We start from the raw sequence: 20776 nt of genomic DNA on the forward strand, positions 1-20776 counted from the left end.
TTGTTTAAGTAGTAAAAAAATAAAAAAAAATACAATTAAATTATATATTTTCTTACAAACATTTTAACACGCCATTTTAGGTCAGTCCACACAAGCTACACTACATTTTAAAAATGTGAACTGTACATAATTTTATAATATATTTTTATTTTAATCTCATCATTAATTTTTTCGGAGAATCGAGTTCAATGATATTTGATCTTTGTCTCATTCTAATTTATGAAAAAAAAAAACAAAATGCGATTCTCCTATCCTTATTCTCTTAGACTGTTCAGCTTTATATTACGTACCATTTCATCATAAAGCTTTTGAATAAAAGAAATGTCCACTATTTTGTGAAAAAAATTAGTGAACATAATGTGAAAAAAGCAGACTGTCCGCTCAAATAGTGGATACCTGGCAAGCCTAAAAAAGTCAAACCTGGAATTTCTTCCCGCAGACGGAACGGACGGCCCCAGGAAAGGGGCAGCCGAAGAAGGGAGCGAAGGGAGGAAAGAAGCCCAACAAAGGCGAATTTTGGATGAGTCTCGCTTGTGGTCCGTGTTAAGGATATATTTGTGAGAGAACCAGGAATGGTTACGAAGCAGAGCATAAGAGTTTTGCACACGGAAACGGTGCTGAGAGTAATTGTGAATAAACTGCATACAAACTGGTTTTTAAAGTAGTTTACTTATAATGTTATGGAATGATGAGACTAAACAACATTCCTGGTCAGCCAGAGACAGTTTTATTGCGCAGTTTCAGAATCAGATTTGTATCTGCAATTCTGAACCAAGAAGAGCTCTGATACAACTGCTTTTTATACATATCCAAGACAAAGGATTTTGTGAGCACAGCAGTTTTCCATATATGGTTAACATACATTTGTTACATGATAATTGATACTTTCTAAATTACTATTTTCTAGTTCATAAGATTATCTTAGCTAAACAACCTTCCTCAGTTCTGTGATTGCTGATGCGTAGATTCATGGCTGCTTTGGATAATAAGTTTTGTTTCCTATGGATGTCCTTGCATTCTTGACAACTAGGCCCCTCAGAAGATATATATTACCAAGAATGGAATTTAGCTGACTTAGTGTAATCTCTAAACAAGCACATTTCTTTCTTATAATAATGTGAATAAAGAGGGTCCTTCAGTGTTCATATAGCTGACCCTGTACTATTCCTACATCATTCGCATTAATAGAGCAAAGCAAATTCATAGTCTTTTACCAATCCAAGTCTTAGCCATGCATAATCAATCCAAAGATACAAAACTTCTTACCGGTTCCTAGAACAATACATGAATCATTCAGGAACAATATAAAAATAGTAATAAATAAATAATAAATAAACCATGATCATATTGACGATGTAAAGAGATCAAAGATATCTGTTAGGATATGGTTTGAGCCTAACAAGTTGTCCAGGCAATATATGTGTTCTGTGACTTTAACATGAATATGTATTGTGTGACTTTAAAGTTTTACTGCTGATTCATTGTAATGCTGAGTCATGCTGTAATTAGATAATCACTAGTTGTAAACCTATTTAAGAAAGGTACTGCAACTATTCAGTTGATGATAAGCTACCATTGTGCTATCATCGTTGGATGGATCTGCTACCATCGTGGTTTGTGAATCAGAGTGAGTTTGTTATTCTAACCAACTACTGTTTGTGTGGTAAGAAGATTTTTGTATCACTGGACTGATTTAACTGGCAAAGACTTGGATTGATTTAAAGACTATGAGATTCTTTTTTCACTATAAAGTAAACTTTTGATAAACCAGTTTGCACATCTCTTATTCATTGCTCTCAGCAACGTTTCTCTGTGCTCTACACTCTGCTGGTTGGTAGAGGAAGGGTGAGGAAGGCCAGCCTCTGCTCGGCCCACCGAATAAGCCCATTCATTCACATTAACAGAGTTGGAAGGGACCTTGTAGGTCATCTAGTCCAACCCCCTGCTCAAGCAGAAGACCTTCTTATACCATTTAACAGGTTAACAGAGTTGAAAGGGATCTTGTGGATCATCTAGTCCAACCCCTCAACCAAGGAGGAGACCCTACACCATGTCTGACAGATGACAGCCCAGTCTCTTCTTGAAAGCCTCCAGTGATGAAGCTCCCACAATGTCCAAAGGCAACTTCTGTTCCATTGGTTGATTGTTCTCACTGTCAGAAGATTTCTCCTTATTTCCAGGTTGAATCTCTCCTTGATCAGTTTCCATCCATTGTTCCTTGTCTGGCCTTTGGGTGCCTTGGAAAATAGCTTGACCCCTTCCTCTCTGTGGCAGCCCTTCAAATATTGGAAGACTGCTATCATGTCTCCTTCTTTTCACTAGACTAGCCAGGCCCAGTTCCTGCAACTCTTCTTCAGCTGCAATTGGAGCCCGTAGACTTTAGTTTTGCTCACAGCCCAACCACAATCCTTTCCAGTTGCGTATTGCCATATTGTGGTTTTGTGTGTTTGGATCAGTGGTGAAATGTAAAATTTGTTTTTAAAAAGCCTCTGCCGATCAGGCAACTCAGCTTGGATCGTCAGAGGCATTTAAAAGAAAAAAAGCCTCTGATGATAGTGCGGCTCAGCTGGGATCGTCAAAGGCTTTTAAAAGCATTTTTTCTACAACCTCTGAAGAGGTTGTAGAAAATCTGAAGAGGTTGTAGAAAAAATGTTTTTAAAAGCCATTGACCATCCCAGCTGAGCCTCACTATCATCAGAGGCTTTTTTTTTTTTTACTTTTAAAAGCATTTTTTTGGCCAAAGAGAAAAAAATGCTTTTAAAAGTTAAAAAAAAAAAAAAGCCTCTGATGATCGTGCAGCTCAGCTGGGCATGGGGGGGGCAGAAATTTTTGCTAAGTTCTCCAAACCACCCGCTGCCATCGCTACCGGATTGAGCGATCCAGTCCGAACCAGGAGCATTTCACCCCTGGTTTGGATCAAATCAAATCAAATCAAACCTTTATTGTCAATGACCAACATTTGTACAATGAAATTGAATTAGCTTCCCTTGGTGCAGCCCCCGCCCCAAAAAAATACAGAATACACATCAATAAATGTGTATTTATTGGTAGCGCAGCAGACTAAAGCACTGTAATTAACATCAGCTGCCTGCAATTACTGCAAGTTCGAATCTCACCAGGCTCAAGGTTGACTCAGCCTTCCATCCTTTCTAAGGTAGGTGAAATGAGGACCCGGTTTGTGGGGGCAATAAGCTGACTTTGTATAAAGTATACAAAAGGATGAAGACTATTGCTTAACGCATTGTAAGCCGCCCTGAGTCTTCGGACAAGGGCGGCATATAAATCAAATAAAAAAATATTATTATTATTATTATTATTATTATTATTATTATTATTAATAATAATAATAATAATAATAATAATAATAATAATAATAATAATAATAATAATAATAATAATTTTATTTACATACCGCCCTCCTCCCGAAGGACTCGGGGCGGTGTACAGCCAATTAAAAACATAAATATACAATATCATTGTTAAAATTAATTAAAATCATGATTAGTTTTTTAATGAAACTATTTCATTAAATTTTAATTGAATTGAATTGAATTTTAAAACCAAAAGTTAAAGCCCAATTTAAAATCATTCAATTAGACAGCCCCGCCTGTCGGAACAGTAGGGTCTTGAGGGCACAGCGAAAGACCCGGAGATCAGAGATGTTATGAATATCTGGGGGCAATTCATTCGCTCTCATAGAGAGGGGCTTCTCCGGGTGCTGTCAGCCAAACAATGTCGACTGGCGGCCCCCAGGGGGAGGGCCTTCTCTGTGGGGGCACCCACTATCTGGAACGAGCTCCCCCCAGAGATACGGAGGATCCCGGATCTGCGCACTTTCCGCCGTGCTCTTAAGACCTTCCTACTCCAGCAAGCCGGCCTGGCCTAATTTTCTCCCCTTTTTTAAAATTCTTTTAAATCGAAATTTTAATCTGTTTTAAATTATTGGGATTTTTAATTGTCTCGGGCTAAATTATTTAATCTGGTTTTAATTATGTTTCTAACTTTTGTATCTATGTATTTTAGTCTGTGCCTGTTCACCGCCCTGAGTCCTTCAGGAGTAGGGCGGTATATAAATTTAATAAAAACAAAAACAAATTCCAAAGGGTAGGAGCTCCGACAGAGAAGGCTCTCCTCCTGGGTGTCGCCAGCCGGCACAACTTATAACTAAATAAAAGAAAAAATAAATCCCTAAATCCCCAAATAAGTAATAACTAGCACACAATCCCACATACATACATGTATGTAACATTATATTACACCGGTATAAACATATTGCATGTTACACTGGGTCCATGACCTGCCCTAAAGATGCTTCCACTGGAGTTACTGCCCTGTCTGGGACCTTCTCTCTCTCTCTGGCAGTGGACCGGGCATTTTTAACAGATTAACAGATTAACAGAGTTGGAATCTGTAATCTAGTTCAACACCCCCTCACCCCCACTCAAGCAGGAGACCCTACACCATTTCTGACAAATGGCAGCCCAACCTTTTTTTGAAAGTCTCTTGCTCTTAGTTACCGGAATAATGTAAAAACACAATGCTGAAAGCCCCCTGAACATCTGCGTATAAGCCCCCTCCCCTCTCATTCCAAAGACAGTTCATCCGAATGTCAACCTGTCCATGCCTGTTTGACGCAGCTTTTTCAGCATAGATTTACACCCCCACCTCCTTCTCTCCTACAAGGACTTCTTGTTTAACTGATAACAGATTAACAGAGTTGGAAGGGACCATAGGTCATCTAGTCCAACCCCACCCTCACCCCGCTCAAGCAGGAGACCCTACATCATTCCTGAGACATGGCAATCCAATCTTTTCTTGAAAGTCTCAAGTGATGAAGCCTCCACAACTTCTGAGGGCAACTTCTGTTCCATGGGTGGATTGTTCTCACTGTCAGAAAATTTCTCCTTATTTCTAGGTTGAATCTCTCCTTTGACCAGTTTCCATCCTTTACTCCTTATCTGGCCTTCAGGTGCTTTGGAGAATAGCTTGACCTTCCTCCTCTCTGTGGCAGCCCCTCTAATATTGGAAGACTGCTATCATGTCTTCCCTGGTCCTTCTCTTCACTAGACTAGCCATGCCCAGTTCCTGCAACCGTTCATTGTATGTTTTAGCCCCCAATCCCCTAATCATCCTGGTTGCTCTTCTCTGCACTTTTTCCAGAGTCTCAACATCTTTTTTATAGTGTGGTGACCAAAACTGGATGCGGTACTCTTATGGTGTGGTCTTACTAGGGCTTTATAGAGTGGTATTAGTACCTCCCTTGATTTTGATTGTATCCCTCTCTTAATGCAATTTAGGATTGCATTGGCTTTTTTAGCTGCTGCTGCACACTGCTGGCTCATATTTAGCTGGTTGTCTATCAGAGTTGGAAGGGACCTTATAGGTCGGGGTCCCCAATCTTGGCAGCTTTAAGACTTGTGGACTTCAACTCCCAGAATTCCACAAGTCTTAAAGCTGCCAAGTTTGAAGACCTCTGTTATAGGTCATCTAGTCCAACCTCACCCCTCAAGCAGGAGGCCATACATCATTTCTAACAAATGGCAGTCCGTTTCAAGAGAAAGCCAGCTCAGTTCCCTCTGAACAGGTGGTGGCATCTGCACCGAGGAACCAGGTTGAGCCTGGCTGCTGCTTTGGGGGTGGGAATGCTTGGTTCTTCTTCGGGTTGGTCCTTTGGGTCAGGGAAGGGGCCAGAGGTGGCAAGGCCACCTGCGGGCGGGGGGGATGTAGGTGTATGTATATGTGCAGGATTGTTCCTATCTTGGATGGTAAACCTCAGATAAGGAAGGTTACATGCATGGTAGTAGACGCCAGGAAATGGCATTAGAAAATAAGACCCTAAATCTGTAGATAAGAGGAACAGGAGAAGAGGAAGTAGAACTTATGTTAGACTTTAACTATAGATAAACATTATAAGTGCTTAAGCAAGCAGTAGTAATGGTCAACCAAGGATCTTATGGCTTTAGTTGCTTGAAACGGCCTCCCACCGGCCGGTACGCTCTCACAGAGAGGGACTCCTCCAGGTGTCGTCGGCCAAACAATGTTTGGGGGAGAGCCTTCTCTATGGGGGCACCTACTATCTGGAACGAGCTCCCCCCAGAGATACGGAGGATCCCGGATCTACGCACCTTCCGCCGCGCTCTCAAGACCTTTTTATTTCAACAGGTGGGTCTGGCCTAACCTCTCCCATTCTCTTTTTAATGTAAATTTTAATTTGTTCTTAACCTGGGGTTTTAAATTTGTCTTGGGATAAATTGATTAAATTCAATTTTACTTCTGCTCTTAAATTTTTGAATTCTATGTGTTTTATCTTGTGCCTGTTCACTGCCCTGAGTCCTTCAGGAGTAGGGCGGTATATAAATAAAATAAAATGAAAATGAAATGAAATCCTTTGTGAACCAGTAAGATGCTGACAAGGTAACAAACTATATAATGTCACTCTGTAAAGCAATAAACACCACATATATCCTCAGCCTTTCTGTGTGTGGTCATTTGATTACAAGGGGGGGGGGGGGGGGGCTGACTGACTAGGTGGCTCAGTGGCTAAAACCCTGAGCTTGTCGATCAGAAAGGTCGGCAGTTGGGCGGTTCGAATCCCTAGTGCGTGAGCAAAGGGGTTGGACTAGATGACCTCCAAGGGTCCCTTCTTCCAACACTGTTACTGTTAGCATCCCGGGATCCCAGCAGCGGGGGGAGGGGGCTTTCCACCACCCTCCGGAGACCCCCGCGGGCCAGGGGAAGAAAGGACAGCACTCCCCCTTCACAGCCCGCTTGGCTTCGGGAGCAAAAGGCAATCCCATCCCGGCCTCGCGGGAGCCTCAGAGCTGCGGGCAGCGGCGGAGGAGAGGCTGGGGTTGGGGGGGGGGGGTGAACGCGGTGATTTACGACTCTGCTGAAAACGGCTTTTCCCCGCAGCCTCGGATGAGCGGCGCAGGAGGCGCGGCTGGAGCGCGGTGGCGCCCGGAGGGAGCGGGGCACGGGCAGCCGCGCCGGGACTGCAGAAGCCGCAGCTCCGGAGGTGAGTGAGACGTGCGGGGGGTAGAAGGAGCGACGGGACCGGCCTGGAGGAGGCGAAGGCGGCACTGACCGACCACAGCGGGCAACTTACTTGCCCCGCAGGCAGCAATGGTGTGTGTGTGGGGGGGGGGGGCAGTGCGGCTAGTGGAAGAGCCGCTTCCCACCCCGGGATCCCGCCGGCCTTGAGATGACGTCATCCGAGGGAGGAGGGGGGGTCGCCTCGAGGGCAGCGGGGGGGGGGAAACACCCCTCGGTTCGCGGGCTCTACGTGGCCCCTGCCGGGAAGCGAGGGGTGGGCGGCCTTCTCAAGACCCCGGATTTGGGGGGGGAGGGGAAAACCCCCCCACCCCCAAAAGGCCGGCCTTCTTGTGCATCGGCAGCCCTCTTGCAGCCTGGGGTGGGGATGGGGTGGGGGGTCCCGACGGGGCCGCTGTCACTCAAGCCGGGGCAGGAGGGCATCACCGTCGCCTCCCCGAGGCTGCTTTGGCCGGATATTTTCCGCAATCCCGGCCCTCCGCCCCCCTCAGGCCTAAAGATTTATAATTTATGAAGATTAGATTTCTAATATAATATAAAATATTATAAAACGTTCCCCCCCCCACAACGCCCCCTCCTGAAATAGCGAGAGGGATCCCCGGGCGCCTCAGGAGGGGATCCCCGCAGCTGCCTCCGACCGAGGGGGAGATGCTTCCTCCGGGGAAGGAGGCGCCGGGCTCCAGAGGGGCTTCTGCCTTTGGAAAGCCCCTTTTCCTCTCCCATATGTGTGTGTTCCACCCCCCATCATCCCCAGCCCAGGGCTTGCTACACAAGGCCCCTCCCTGCCCAACAGGAGCAGCCCCCAGGGGCTGAAAATCCAGAGCCACCCAGTCCCAGAGCAGCCCCTCCCTCTGTCCCTCCCCCAGTTTTGGGTCCTGGCACCCAGTTCTCTGAAAAGCTCACCTGTGTGAGAGGGAAGGAGAGGCCGGCCTACCTGCTCTTTTGCCCTGATCCAGGTAAGTCGTGTGAATGGGCCTCCTTTGAGAGTTCGCAAGTGGGGCAAAAATTCAGCGTCTTTGTGGGGGCTGAGAGGCAGCCGCCTCCAATCCGGTGCCCTCCGGAAGTGCTGGAATCTCTTGCTCGCTCTCTGCAGTCAGCAAAGCTGTGCCGTTGGCCTGGTGATGGGTTCTGTAGTCCGGAAAGTGACTGGCCGAGAAGACCCTCGCTGACCTCTCCTTTCTTCCTCCCCCTGACTGCTAGGATTGGGAAAGGAATGCAACAGAAGGCCTTTGAGGACACCAAATCCACGTGGCAGGAATCGCTGGACCATGCCGGTGCCCGCATGCCATTTCGCTGCCCCCGGTGTGGGGACCACGCCCGGTTTAGGAGCCTGTCCTCCCTGAGGGCCCACCTGGAGTACAGCCACGCTTTCGAAAGTGGCCTCTTCTCTCCTCTCAAGGGAGGCCAGGGTTCCTCCTCCCACCCCCAGACCCAGGGCACCTTCCGGGATGGGGGCAGCGGCGTCCTGAAGCCACGGCTCTCCTACCTGAACTTCTGCGAGCCAGAAGACCCTCTGCCCAGGAGGCCCCTGGCAGGAGAGGCAGAATGGCCAGCCGACTTGGGGTCCGGCCACGCCTCGGCCGAGCTGGGCTGGGACCCCACCTGGAAGGCCATGGACTCCAGCGCTTCCTTCGAGGCCCACGTGCGGGAAAAGTTCAACCACATGGTGGAAGCCGTCGACAAGACCATCGAGAGACGGATCGACAACCTCTCACGGGAGCTGTCCCGAAAGACGGCTGAGCTCTTAGAAGTCCGGGCGGCCTTTGTGCAGCTCTCGCAGAAGAAACAGGAGGTGCAGCGGCGCGAGAGGGCCCTGAACCGGCAGGTGGACGTGGCGGTGGAGATGATTGCGGTGCTGCAGCAGCGGCTCTCCGAGTCGGAGGAGGAGCTGCACCGTAAAGAGGAGTAAGTCAGAAGATGAGAAGGAACCCGGGTCCGAGAGGGCAGTAGCAGGAGTGAAATGCTACTGGTTTGCTCCGGTTTGGGCAAACCAGTAGTGATAAAAATTACCAGTTCGGGCGAACTGGTAATTAAAAAAAAGCTACTAGTTCATTTGAAACGGTGTTTCCAACTATCAGCTGTGCCGCGGGGTTTAGCTTCGCTAGAAAGCAGGAAATCCTGCTTTCTAGCGAAGCTAAATCCCGCGTCACAGCTGTTCCCCCCCCTTGCTGTTCTACTTACCTAGTAAAGTCTTCTTTTTCCGCATGAAGTGCGCATTTGTGCATCGGCGCGCAGCATGCTTTTGGAGCACACCGTGCATGCACAGGCAGCGAACCGGTGGCAATCCGAGGAGGATTTCACCACTGGGCAGTGGCCTTCCTTTACCCCCGCCCCCCATGGCTTGACTCTGCTGCTGAAGAGGGGTGATGGGGGAGAGGACCAGGTGCGGGAAGGTCTCTCCGGCCATGTGCTAGCTCTGGCCCTTCCACTGACCGAAAGGCCTTAGATGTCCCAGCTGAAGGTCCAGCTAATGGGCCAGGTTAGGCCTGTAGCCTGTTCTCAGAATCCTCAGCCGATTTCTCAAGGGCGCAATTGCACAGATCCCTGTTTTCATTTGCTTAGTTACCTGCTTTGCGTCAAGTCTCACCTTCGGGCCCTGTCCTTGGCAACAGATTCCTTGGGGGGGGGAAATCCAGCTATCTCTTCTCATCAAGGCTTATGTGCAGCTAGGAGGCCTTGCAGGCGGATCCCCTGAGTGAAATGCAGCCATGTTTGATCTGATTTAAAAATAACATAAGGTCGAAATTGGGATGGCAAGGAAGCCAGAAAGGAGGGCCTTTGAAGGACTTTATCTGGCTCAGCCATGAGTGCGGGGTGTCATCCACTTCTTCCATTACTGGAAGGGCTTGGAAGCGCCTGGGCTGAGGGGGGTCTTTGGGGAGGGGCTCAGTCATTGAGATGTGGCGTCTGCAGCCAATCAAACACTCTGTGTGCTTTGCATGCCCCCCCACGCCAATCAAAAAAGGAGGAGAAAGCAAAGGCAAAGTATGACCAAGTTTTAGGCTCTTGCAGAAGGGAGAGGGGTGGGGCGCAAACCTCCCCTCCGGTGGGAGAATATTCCAGAGCAGGGGTCTCCAACCTTGGCCACTTTAAGCCTGGAGGACTTCAACTCCCAGAATTCCCAGCTTTGCTGGGGAATTCTGGGAGTTGAAGTCCTCCAGGCTTTTTTTTTTTTTTGAATTTTTTTTTTATTTTTAAACAAAACTTAAAACATAAAACAATTATTCAATCCATTACAATTACAGAAGGTGTATTGATCGGTTACAAATCTTTTGTGCTTAATCCTCTATCCAACGTTATCTTATTTAACAGTTTATTACATTATTATTCTCATTTACCAATTATTTGACAATAGCTTATCCTCCCTAAGGGAAATAAACCTCTCTTTATATGTTTTATTATTTTATCCATTTCATGTTTCATATTTCATTTCCATGCTTTCTTATCTAACCATTGATAAAATAAATCCCATATCAAATAATATTGTTTGTCTTCTTGTTCCCTAATTTCAAATGTCAATTTACTCATTTCAGCACACTCCAAAATTTTCTTAATAGCATCGTCATCCGTAGGAATCTTCTCTCCTTTCCAGTTTTTAGCAAATACAATTTTAGCTGCCGTTAAAACATTCACAATTAAATATCTCAATTCTTTATTGTATGTTTCTTGTAAGATCCCTAATAAAAATATCTCTGGTTTAAAAGTCCTCCAGGCTTAAAATGGCCAAGATTAGAGAGCTGGGGAATTCTGGGAATTGAAGTCCTCCAGGCTTAAAGTGGCCAAGGTTGGAGACCCCTGCTCTCTTCCTTAAAGGTGAGAAAGGGCATGAGAGGCCTCCGATTTTCTTTCTGCAGACGGCCGGCTTCCGTTTCCCATACAGTTCCTCCCTTCAGATTTACACGAAGTTTAAAAAATGCCCTGCAGTGAGGCCACCCCACTCTTTCCCCAGGGATCTGCCGGGGTCCGAAGCTGGCCACAAGAGCCTTGCTATCTGGATGGACCTTGGAAATGCAGCTTCTTATGCTTTCTGTGTGGAGCTGGGTCCACCATCCCTGCATTTCCCTCTGCTCTGCTGGCGTAGGGGCCCCACCCAACAGCATGGGAGGAAACCCCCAAAGGAGCACCCCTTCGCTTCATGGCTTCACTCGAAGGTCTGTTGCAGCCTCCCAGGGAGAGAAGCCCAGGAGCTGGGTGCAGATTCTGAGTACAAGGAGCTTTCCTGGAGTGCCAGGTGCTGCCTCTTGTTCTGACCTAGGCTTCCCAAGAGCATGAAGCAGACTCCTTGTCCCGACAAAAAACCCTTTTTATTAAGTTACTGTGAATTCCCCTCATTCACATCCAGCAAAGTCTTTCAAGGGAGAATTTATAGTCACAGATCTTATCTGGCTTGGAGAGCTGCCAGGCAGATATCTTCAAAACTTGGCAAGGAGTCTCTGAGAGTCAGGAACCAATTAAGCAAACTAATTGTCTCCTGCAAACTCCACTCCCCTTTCGCTCCTCTTTTATTCCCTCTGGGAGGGGCCATTCATCATCCCCCTGTGGCCTTACTCCCAAGTCGACCCTTGTTCTTTAGCTGTTCCCTTCGTCTGGCAACTCTGCGCATGTGCACATCGGGAACAGGCTCCAGCTGTTCTTCAGCCCCACTTATCTCTGACTCTGAAGGCAGCTGATAACTGTCTGACGGCCCTGGCCCCCTCTCTGCCTCCGACACAGAGCACTCATCAGAGCCTTCCCCAGACTCCAGGACTGGCCCATGTCCCTCCCCAACCTCCTCACTCTCTGAGTCTGCCACCAGCTCTGTTGGCCGCTGGCGGGCCACAACATCTCTCCCTTCATGTCTCCTTTCCTCTCTCCAGGGAGAAGGATCTCAATGAGGAGCAAAATTTGTTTGTTACCAGATGTCATGATTGCCCCAGCCTGTCCCGCTGTCAATCCTGGGTCCTGGAGTGCTTGGCATCCGGGATGGGCTGTGGGTGGGCCAGGAGGGCACTGCTGCTGCTGCCGCTCAGCAGGTGCCACCACTCTGTGACACACACACCCCTCGGTCCCAGCACAGCTGCCTTGTTGCCCTTGCAGGGAGGTTGTGACCTTTAATCACTTCCTGGAGGAAGCGGCTGAGAAAGAGGTCCGTGGGAAAGCCCGGCTGGAGCGTTTCATCGAGAACCTGCTGCAGCGGGTCGACCAGGCGGAGAAGCAGCTGGAGAAGTACCAGCATCAGCATCTGCTGGGCAGCTCCGGAGACCTCAGCCAACATCTGGTAAGCGGACACTCCAAAGGGAAGAGAAGCCTGCCTGTCCCCAAATCCAGCCCTTAGAAGAGTCCTCCATGGCTTCACCACCTACCTGGCAGAGAGGCCATCTAGGACCCTCCTTGCCTCTCGGGGCTCCCTTTGAAGGTCCCCGGAGGGGGTGTGGCTGCCTCTGGCGGCCTCATCTAACTCAATGCAGTTGGTGGCCAGAGAGAAGTTTGGCCTCTGTGATGTGGCTGGACCCACATTTAAAGAGATGGAAATGCCCACCTATTGTTCTGTCCTAGGCTCCCTTAACATTCATTCACTCCCTGACATTCATTCACAGTCAGCAAGGTTTGTCCAAACAGTTTTTTAAAGGAATATTTATCAACACAGACCTTATCTTGCTTGGCAAGCTGCCATGTAACTTGTTTCCAACCGCAGTACAAGGCAAAACTTGGAACAGAGTATCTCAGAGTCACGGAATGAACGAATTGTTTCCTGCAAAAGGTTTTACTCCCGAGTCGACCCTGCTTTCCGAGTTGTATTTGTCTTCTGGCAGATCTGCGCATGTGCACACTGAGAACAGGCTCCAGCTGTTCCTCTGCCTCACTGCTATCTACCTCCTCTGCCTCTGATGCAGAGCCCTCATCCGAGCTTACCCCAGCCCCCAGGACTGGCCCACGTTCCTCCCCAACCTCCTCACTGCCCGACTCTGCTGTCAGCTCTGCTGACTGCCGGCAGGCTATATTTCTGGAGGAAAAGGTTTTCCACTGGCAGCACTTTGGATACAGGCAAACTCTGTGCAGTTAGAGGGTAGGTGTGTGGGTGGGTATGTACCTGCAGGAAGTGATCATCCTTATCCTAGTTTCCTTCAAGATTTTAGGGGGAAAACCTCCTTCAAAGCGGCTGAAGCCTTTTCAAGCAAACTAAATCGCCCTGCTTGTAGGTTCAGGTTCCTGCTGCAAATGGGCCAGGCCCTGCTAATGTCAGCCCTGCCTCAAACGTGGGCTTCTAGGTAAAAACGATCCCTTGGTTGATAAAGGCATTGTTTACTAGAAGTCAAGTGAATTGCAGTAGTGTGAAGCCAGAAACTGAGATTTTGGGCCAGACTTTTGCCACTTAATTTTCCTCTCTGGGTCCCTTCCCTTCCCTTCCCTTTTTCCCTTCCCCCTTCCCTTTTTCCCTTCCCTTCCCTTCCCTTCCCTTCCCTTTTTCTCTTCCCCCTTCCCTTTTTCCCTTCCCTTCCCTTCCCTTCCCTTTTCCCTTCCCTTTTCCCCTTCCCCTTCCCTTCCCTTCCCTTTTCCCTTCCCTTTTTCCCTTCCCTTCCCTTCCCTTTTCCCTTCCCTTTTTCCCTTCCCTTCCCTTCCCTTCCCTTTTCCCCTTCCCCTTCCCTTCCCTTCCCTTCCCTTCCCTTCCCTTCCCTTTTCCCTTCCCTTTTTCCCTTCCCTTCCCTTCCCTTTTCCCTTCCCTTTTTCCCTTCCCTTCCCTTCCCTTCCCTTTTCCCCTTCCCCTTCCCTTCCCTTCCCTTCCCTTCCCTTCCCTTCCCTTTTCCCTTCCCTTTTCCCCTTCCCCTTCCCTTCCCTTCCCTTCCCTTCCCTTTTCCCTTCCCTTTTTCCCTTCCCTTCCCTTCCCTTCCCTTCCCTTTTTCCCTTCCCTTTTTCCCTTTCCTTCCCTTCCCTTTTCCCTTCCCTTTTCCCCTTCCCCTTCCCTTCCCTTCCCTTCCCTTCCCTTTTCCCTTCCCTTTTTCCCTTCCCTTCCCTTCCCTTCCCTTCCCTTCCCTTCCCTTCCCTTTTCCCTTCCCTTTTCCCCTTCCCCTTCCCTTCCCTTCCCTTCCCTTCCCTTCCCTTTTCCCTTCCCTTTTTCCCTTCCCTTTTTTGGGGGGGGGTCTTTTCGTTGTCCAGTCAAGTCTAAAAGATGTTTTGGAAGCAATACGTGTTGGAATTCTTCTCCCAGGAAAACAGCCTTGGTCAGTTCTCACAGAGAAGTCTTCTCACAGTTTCACTTTTCCCCCAGGCCCTCGCCCTCCCTTCCAGCTTCCCCCCTGGGTTCATGGCAGACTGGCAGTGCGGTGGCATTTCCGACAGCTTAATTTGTTCAGGCAGTGCAGAAATCACCCATGAAAAGTAGGAAGGTGATGAAGGTCCCAGAGCCATTGCGGGAAATAAGGAAGGAAATCTCTTCCCGAAATAGAATTTATGAGGATGGCAGCAGGCAAAGGGCCCGGATAGTCACAGCACCCTACCCTCTGCCTCTCCAGAAGCCACAGGAGCTCCGGGACACGGAAAACCCCTGAAACTCACCAGTTTGCAATCAGGCCAGGCTGGAGAACACTCCAGAAGAGGATTGTAGAGTCATGAACAGACGTTGTTGGGTCCGGTGGTGGTCCATTTTGGCAAATTTCAAAGTATTTTTGGTTCATTAATGTTTACCATGCTTTGTCATCTGGAAATAAACCCCATTTATCTCGGCAGAATTTGCATCTGTGTGCAAGAACACAGGATCGCAATAATCAATAAACAATGATTCGTTTAGTATTGGTTCAGGGCAGGCTAATAAGTTCTTCCTTTTTTTTAGTTTACAGATCTGTCATCTTTCAAGAAAGCCAGATGCCTGTATGTATGACCTCCCCCCCCCCCTTCATGTGGGTGGGTGTCTGAGCTTGGGCTGCTAAAACTACATTTTCTGTTTCTGGGTTCCCTTTGCTGGATCTGACACTCATATTCATTCTCTCTCCCCCTCTCCCTCTCTTTTTCTTTCTCTCTCCCTCTTTTCCTCTCTCCTTCACCTTCTCTCTCTCTCTCCCTTCCTCTCTGCCTCTCTCTCTTCCTGACCTTCTTCCTCCCTCCCTCCCTCCCTCCCTCTCTTTTCTCTCTTTCTCCCTCTCCCTTTCTGTCTGTCTCTCGCTTCCTCTCTTGCCTTCCCTCTCTCTTTCCCTTCCTCTCTGCCTCTCTCTCTTCCTGACCTTTTTTCTCCCTCTCCCCTTCTCTCTTTCTCCCTCTCCCCCCTCTCTCTTCCTCCCTCCCTCCCTCCCTCTTTTTCTCTCTCATTCTCTCCTTCACTCTCTCTGTCTCTCTCTTCCTCTTTCCCCCTCCCCCTCCTCTTTCTCTCTCCCTCTCCCTTTCTCTCTCTTTTCCTCTCTCTTTCGCCTTCCCTCTCTCTCTCTCCCTTCCTCTCTGCCTCTCTCTCTTCCTCCCCTTCTTTCTCCCTCCCTCCCTCCCTCCCTCTCCCCTTCTCTCTCTTTCTCCCTCTCCTTTTCTCTCTTTTGCCTTCCCTTTCTCTCCCTCTCCCCTTTTCCTGTTTCTCCATCCCTCTTTCTCTCTCTCGTTCTCTCTCCCTCACTCTCTCTCCATTTCTCTCTCCCTCTCTCCTCCTCCTCTTTCTCTTTCCCTCTCTTAATCTCCCTCTCTTCCTCCCTCTTTCTCTCTTTCTCCTTTTCTCTCTCTCCCTCCCTCCCTCTCTGCTCCCCTCCGTTTCTCCTTCCCATTTTCAGCTGGGGGTACCCACACAGTTCTGGTAGCCCCCCTGACCCCAAACCTCATTCGCTTCAGAAAGGGCGGCTCTTCCTGAAGAAAGTCAAGGACGACAGACTCGGAGGCGGCCCTCACCCCGTCAAGTGGTTGTATGAACCGGCGGAAGGCTGCCGGGACATTGGGAGGCCCCAGAAGAAGGCGGAGGCAGCCAACAACATTGCCCGAAAGGTGAACGCAAAATCAAAAATCGGGAAAAAGAGCAAACCGGTTTACTGAGGCACCCATATATCCCTGTGGTATACAGACACATCTACACACACGTGTAGGTGTGTCTGTGGGGCTAGAGAGATCGATATATCTATATTCTAACATAGTTCGCTTTTGAACCAGAAGCTCTTGGCTGGAGATCCCCAGATGGTCCCTCTGGGGCTCTGCTACAGTTGGCCTGGAGGGCCCATGGCAATTCCAGGGTGCAACGTCTGCCCATCGAGGGGGGGAAATAATTAGGGGGACTGACTTCCCGGAAGCTGCACGTAGCAAACCACCATCATCATCATCTCTTTCCCTACTCATTTGGGCAAGGACTTGATATATTTAAGAGATAAATCGAGATTGCATATGTAAATGGCCTCATTTCCATGTGACTTTGAACGAGAGGTGCTGCTTTATTTATTCTCAACAGCTGATTTCAGCTGAAGCTGAAACAAACTGGGAGCCTTTCGATTCGTTTCCAAAGCTTGTTCCTGCGGTTTACCCGGAATATCACAGAGAGATACTTTGGGCAAGCCATTTCAACGTAAATCCTTTTCCTGCCATCAATCTGGAGGAATCCATTCTCCCTGGCACCTTGAAAATCCACTTTTTATTATTGTGAGGGGTGAGGCTGGCAAGGGGTAGAAATGTTGCAACCCCCCCTCCCTTTCCCAGCTCCATTGCTTCACCATGATTAGTGTGTGTGAGACACAGGTTATCACACCTTTGCGGGCTGCATGTTGTTGAGATGCGCCCCTGTCGCTCCTTGCAATGCGCAAGGGAAGCGCATAATATACTGTGTATGGAGGATACCCGAAATCTCTACCCCCCATCCCCCCTAGTGATCAAAGATGCTCCTGCTGTCCTCTCATGGGGCATCCACATTCCCACCCAAGTGAGTTGGCTGTTCTTGCATGGGGAGGCTCTGAGGAACCATGGCTAAACTCTCCCAAGACTTCGGCCATTTAACAACATGCAATTGTCGGTTGATTGGGGGAATTGTTATTGTTATAATGCCAATATAATATACTGTTATAACGCCATTGCTCAGAGGGCCTCCTGCCAATGCGAAGGGCAAGCAGAAGCATCTAGCTCTTCCACCTGCACAGCTCTGGAGGCAGGAGGGGCCTTGCTGTGCCTGATGGATCATAGACAAATCTTGGCCGAGGGCAGTGGTGGACACAGGGAGTTGGCCGCAGAAGCTAAACCAACAGCTGCCTATCCCTGGTCTTTTGGCCAGCGGAGCAAGGAAGCCAGAGGTGGTATTCACTTACCTTCGCTACCAGCTTGCAAGTGTGGCATGAGCAGAGAGTCAAAAACGGGATGATGTCCGGGCGGGTAAGCGGAGCCTCCTGCAGCTGCCACTACCAGTTCGTGCGAACCGGATAGAACCAGCTAAATACCACCACTGAAGGAAGCCTTCAGCAAAAAGTTCCCTCTGCTTCGGATTGGGAGACAAGGCCAAGGACAGAAGCCACTTCCCCTCGTTGGTCTCCCCAGGAACTTCTGACTTTGCCAAAGAAAGAAGGGGGGAAAAAACTGGGGTGAGATTTCACTGACGAAGCCTCTGGAGTTCCTTTCCCTTCACCCATTGTGTCTTCTCCATTGCTCTGGGTGGCCGTCCTTCGTCTTCATGCCAAATTTACAGATATTTTAACCTCCTCTCCCGTACGAAAAATATATTCCCCCGAATAACCCAACACTCCTTTTTAAATGCTTCTGATAAAAGATGTACAATGTCTTTATGTGACACAGTGGTTCTGCGGTAAGCGTATTAAGCCTTGTGGATTGTTTTTCCTTACAAGATTTAAATTTACTTAGGGGAGAGAAAAAAAAAAAACATTGGTAGGAATGTGGCAATAAAAAAACAGGGTTTGCAATATATTTAAACCGAGGTGGAAAAACAAAGCATTTGTAACTGTAGGGATCGATCGATCTGTTAAAACGTTGCTTCGTTTTATAATGTCAAGGGATTTTTTTTTTGGCACATGTCCAGCTTCCTGCTTCAACTGATAGTTGGAGGACCCCAAATATCCCAGCTGTAGCTGGGCTCACACCTCTGACCTGCATAGATCTAGATAACCACTAGGTGGGGACATTGTGTTGGAATTTCTGAATACAGTTGCCTTCATCCACCCGTTGGCCAGCAGGTGGCAGTCCCAGATTGCATGGCCCTGAAAACAAGCCTCACCCAGCCTCCATCTGATGTAGGGGACCCCTCTGTCTGTTCTTATCCCAATTTCGTGGGGAAATTTCCTTCCCACACTTAAGAAAAATTCCTTGCCCTGGAAGTATGTTGTAAAGCCAGCCACCCTGCGCGATGCTCCCTGTGTCTCCCCATGGCCCCAACAACCCTGTTTCCCCGAAAATAAGACATCCCCTGATAAGACCAATCGGGCTTTTGAGTGCATGTGCTAAAATAAGCCCTCCCCGAAAAGATTTAAATGCAGAGCTCGAAATCAGGTAAGACGGCAAGAGGAGCCCCATCTTGTTCCATGCGCCTAGGGGTGAAATCCTACCGGTTCGGGCGAACCGCTAGGGATTATGGGCATCAGTTCGCCAAACCGGTAGTAATTACCCCTCCTTGGCCCCACCCACGCCCAGCCGATTGCCGCTCACCTCTTCCGGCCGCTCGATATTCCACAGAATTCAATGTTAAACGCAGCAGAGAGAATGCTAGCTTTTCTCCCTCCATTCAGAACGGAGCTGCTGCAGCCTATCCTTTTAAGGTAGTCCCCAGGAGGGAAGGGGGGGAGCAGTTTTTGTGAAAGGCAGGAAAATGGGGAAAGGGATTTTCCTGCCCGTCATCCATTCCTCAATCTCAGCACAGACTGAGGGAAGGATGGTAGGCAGGAATAGTCACCTCCCCATTTTCCTGCCATTCGCGACAAGGAGTGGCTGGGAGGGGAGGGGCCGGTGAGGAGCCTCGATGTGAGTGATGTTGAGTTGGCCACACCCACCCAGTCACATGACCTCCCCCCAACAAGCCATGCCCAAAGAACTGGTAGGGGAAATTTTTTAATTTCACCCCTGCATGCGCCCCAAAATAATAAGACCTCCCTGAAAATAAGGCCAAACGCTTATTTTGGGGTTCAAAAAAAATATAAGTCAAGGTCTTATTTTCGGGAAAACATGGTAGCTGATAGCCTTCTGGCTGTGGCCTCAGCAGCTGGCTGGGGTAGGAAAGGGGTCCCTAGGAACTCCCCCTCCCAACAGATCCCTGCACCCTTCCTTGGGGATTTCAGCTCAGAGCTGGGGAACGCAGCCTCAGCAGAGCTGCAGGGCCTCTGGCTCCAGGGGCTGTAAGGGGGTTCATGAAGAGAGAGGGGCCTCTTTGTAGCAGCTGCTCCTGGAGCTTGCAATGCCGACTTCCATCCTGGGTTCTTTCTGAGCCTGGCCGGAAGGGCTGCCTCTTTCCTGGAGGATCCTTGGCTGCTCCTTCATCTCCCCCCCCAAAGAGGACTGGGTCCGTTTCCATCTTCACCTGCAGTTGCTGTTTCTCATGACAAAAGACCGAGGGCAGGTCGTTTCCTTGCTATACCCTCAAAAGCTGAATCAATCAGTTCCAAAGCAGTTGGAATGCACTGTAATGCCAAAAAAAAAAAAAGAGGAAGAAATACATTTTAGATGACTATGAAAAAGTCTAATAAAGATTATATTTCTCAGTTACATTGTTCTGCATGGTCTTCCAGTTTTTACCAACCTAAAGAGTCGCCTTTGGCTTCCACAATTCTCCGATCTCCATTGAACAGTGGGGTGACCTGCACCCCCAGAACACAGGGGACGGAACTTGGCTGACCCTTTCTCAGGCCTCTCCTGTTGTGGCCCACCAGCGGCCAGCAGAGCTGATAGCAGAGTCGGACAGTGAGGAGGTTGGGGAGGAACGTGGGCCATTCCTGGAGTCTGGAGAAGGTTCGGACGAGGGCTCTGCATTGGAGGCAGAGAGAAGGCCAGGGCCATCTGGTAGTTATGTGCTGCCTCTGAAGTTGACATCAGTGAGGCAGAAGAACAGTGTGAGCCTGTTCCCAGTGTGTGCATGCGCAGAGCTGCCAGAAGGCAAGAACATTTTTTTTTTTTTTTAAAAAAGGTGACTCGAGAGTAAGGCTTGGAGATGATTGGCCCCTCCCATAAGACATAACAGAGGAGCAAATGGACGTGAGCCTTTGCAGGAAGCAATTAGTTCATATATTCAATTCAAGCTCTGAGAAGTCAGTTTGACTCTGTGCTCCGTTTGGCCTTGCAAAACTAATTGACAATTAGGTCTCTGGCAGCGTTTCAAGGGAGATAAAGGTGGGTGCTTATCAACATTATCCTGAAAGACTGTGTCAACTCGAGCAGACATCTGTCGGAATCTTCACAGACTGAATTGTTACGGGCTGTGAATGACCATAATTCACAGCCATCTCAATAAAAGAATTTTTTTGGGACTAAGATAGTGATACATGCTTTCTCAGGAAGCCTACTTCAGAACATCTTCCCTCTCTGCCTGGGTGGGGGTGGATTCTGTCAGGGTGCTAATTAATCCCATTCTGCTTTTGGGTAATCGCACCTTGATTTAGAGACGTGGATCGAGACTCTTCCTTGCAAGTATACATTAAGAAAATAAACCCGAAAGATATATCTTCTAAAAAAAAACTCAATTTATTTGTTATAAAGAAAATAAAACATCTCACTATCTAAATTAGTTACATTTTGGCAACGTTCCTGCCGGTCACCTTTCTGTGGTCGGACCTCTCCTGGCAGGAGAACAAAGAAAAATAGAGAAGTAAGT

The 20776-nt window shown here is 48.6% G+C and overlaps 1 protein-coding gene across 3 annotated transcripts; it reads left to right on the plus strand.

Moving 5' to 3' along the window:
* The first annotated feature begins 6713 nt into the window (after window positions 1–6713).
* On the plus strand, window positions 6714–19674 carry ZNF365 (zinc finger protein 365). 3 transcript variants are annotated; one of them, XM_060694138.2, is made up of 5 exons: window positions 6714–7015; window positions 8251–8955; window positions 12127–12307; window positions 14858–14895; window positions 15774–19674. In XM_060694138.2, exons 2-5 carry the CDS (start codon window positions 8264–8266, stop codon window positions 16027–16029), a joined length of 1167 nt encoding a protein of 388 aa, XP_060550121.1. In that variant the 5' UTR covers window positions 6714–7015; window positions 8251–8263; the 3' UTR covers window positions 16030–19674. The 3 variants fall into 3 exon arrangements, with proteins under 3 accessions (XP_060550121.1, XP_060550122.1, XP_087728034.1); XM_060694139.2 differs by having other exon boundaries at window positions 6997–7125; XM_087871908.1 differs by lacking the exon at window positions 6714–7015 and adding an exon at window positions 7410–8006.
* The last annotated feature ends 1102 nt before the right edge of the window (window positions 19675–20776 follow it).

The sequence above is a fragment of the Pantherophis guttatus genome, chromosome 6, assembly GCF_059756535.1.
Source record: "Pantherophis guttatus breed Tessera chromosome 6, ASM5975653v1, whole genome shotgun sequence".
NCBI lineage: Eukaryota > Metazoa > Chordata > Lepidosauria > Squamata > Colubridae > Pantherophis > Pantherophis guttatus.

Bases quoted from the DNA above. Each gene is read 5' to 3' on its own strand.
- ZNF365 (XM_060694138.2), top strand. From the start codon at position 8,264: ATGCAACAGAAGGCCTTTGAGGACACCAAATCCACGTGGCAGGAATCG. The intron at 8,956-12,126 runs GTAAGTCAGAAG...TTGCCCTTGCAG, and splicing joins GAGCTGCACCGTAAAGAGGA to GGAGGTTGTGACCTTTAATC. The intron at 14,896-15,773 runs GTATGTATGACC...TCCCATTTTCAG, and splicing joins TTCAAGAAAGCCAGATGCCT to CTGGGGGTACCCACACAGTT.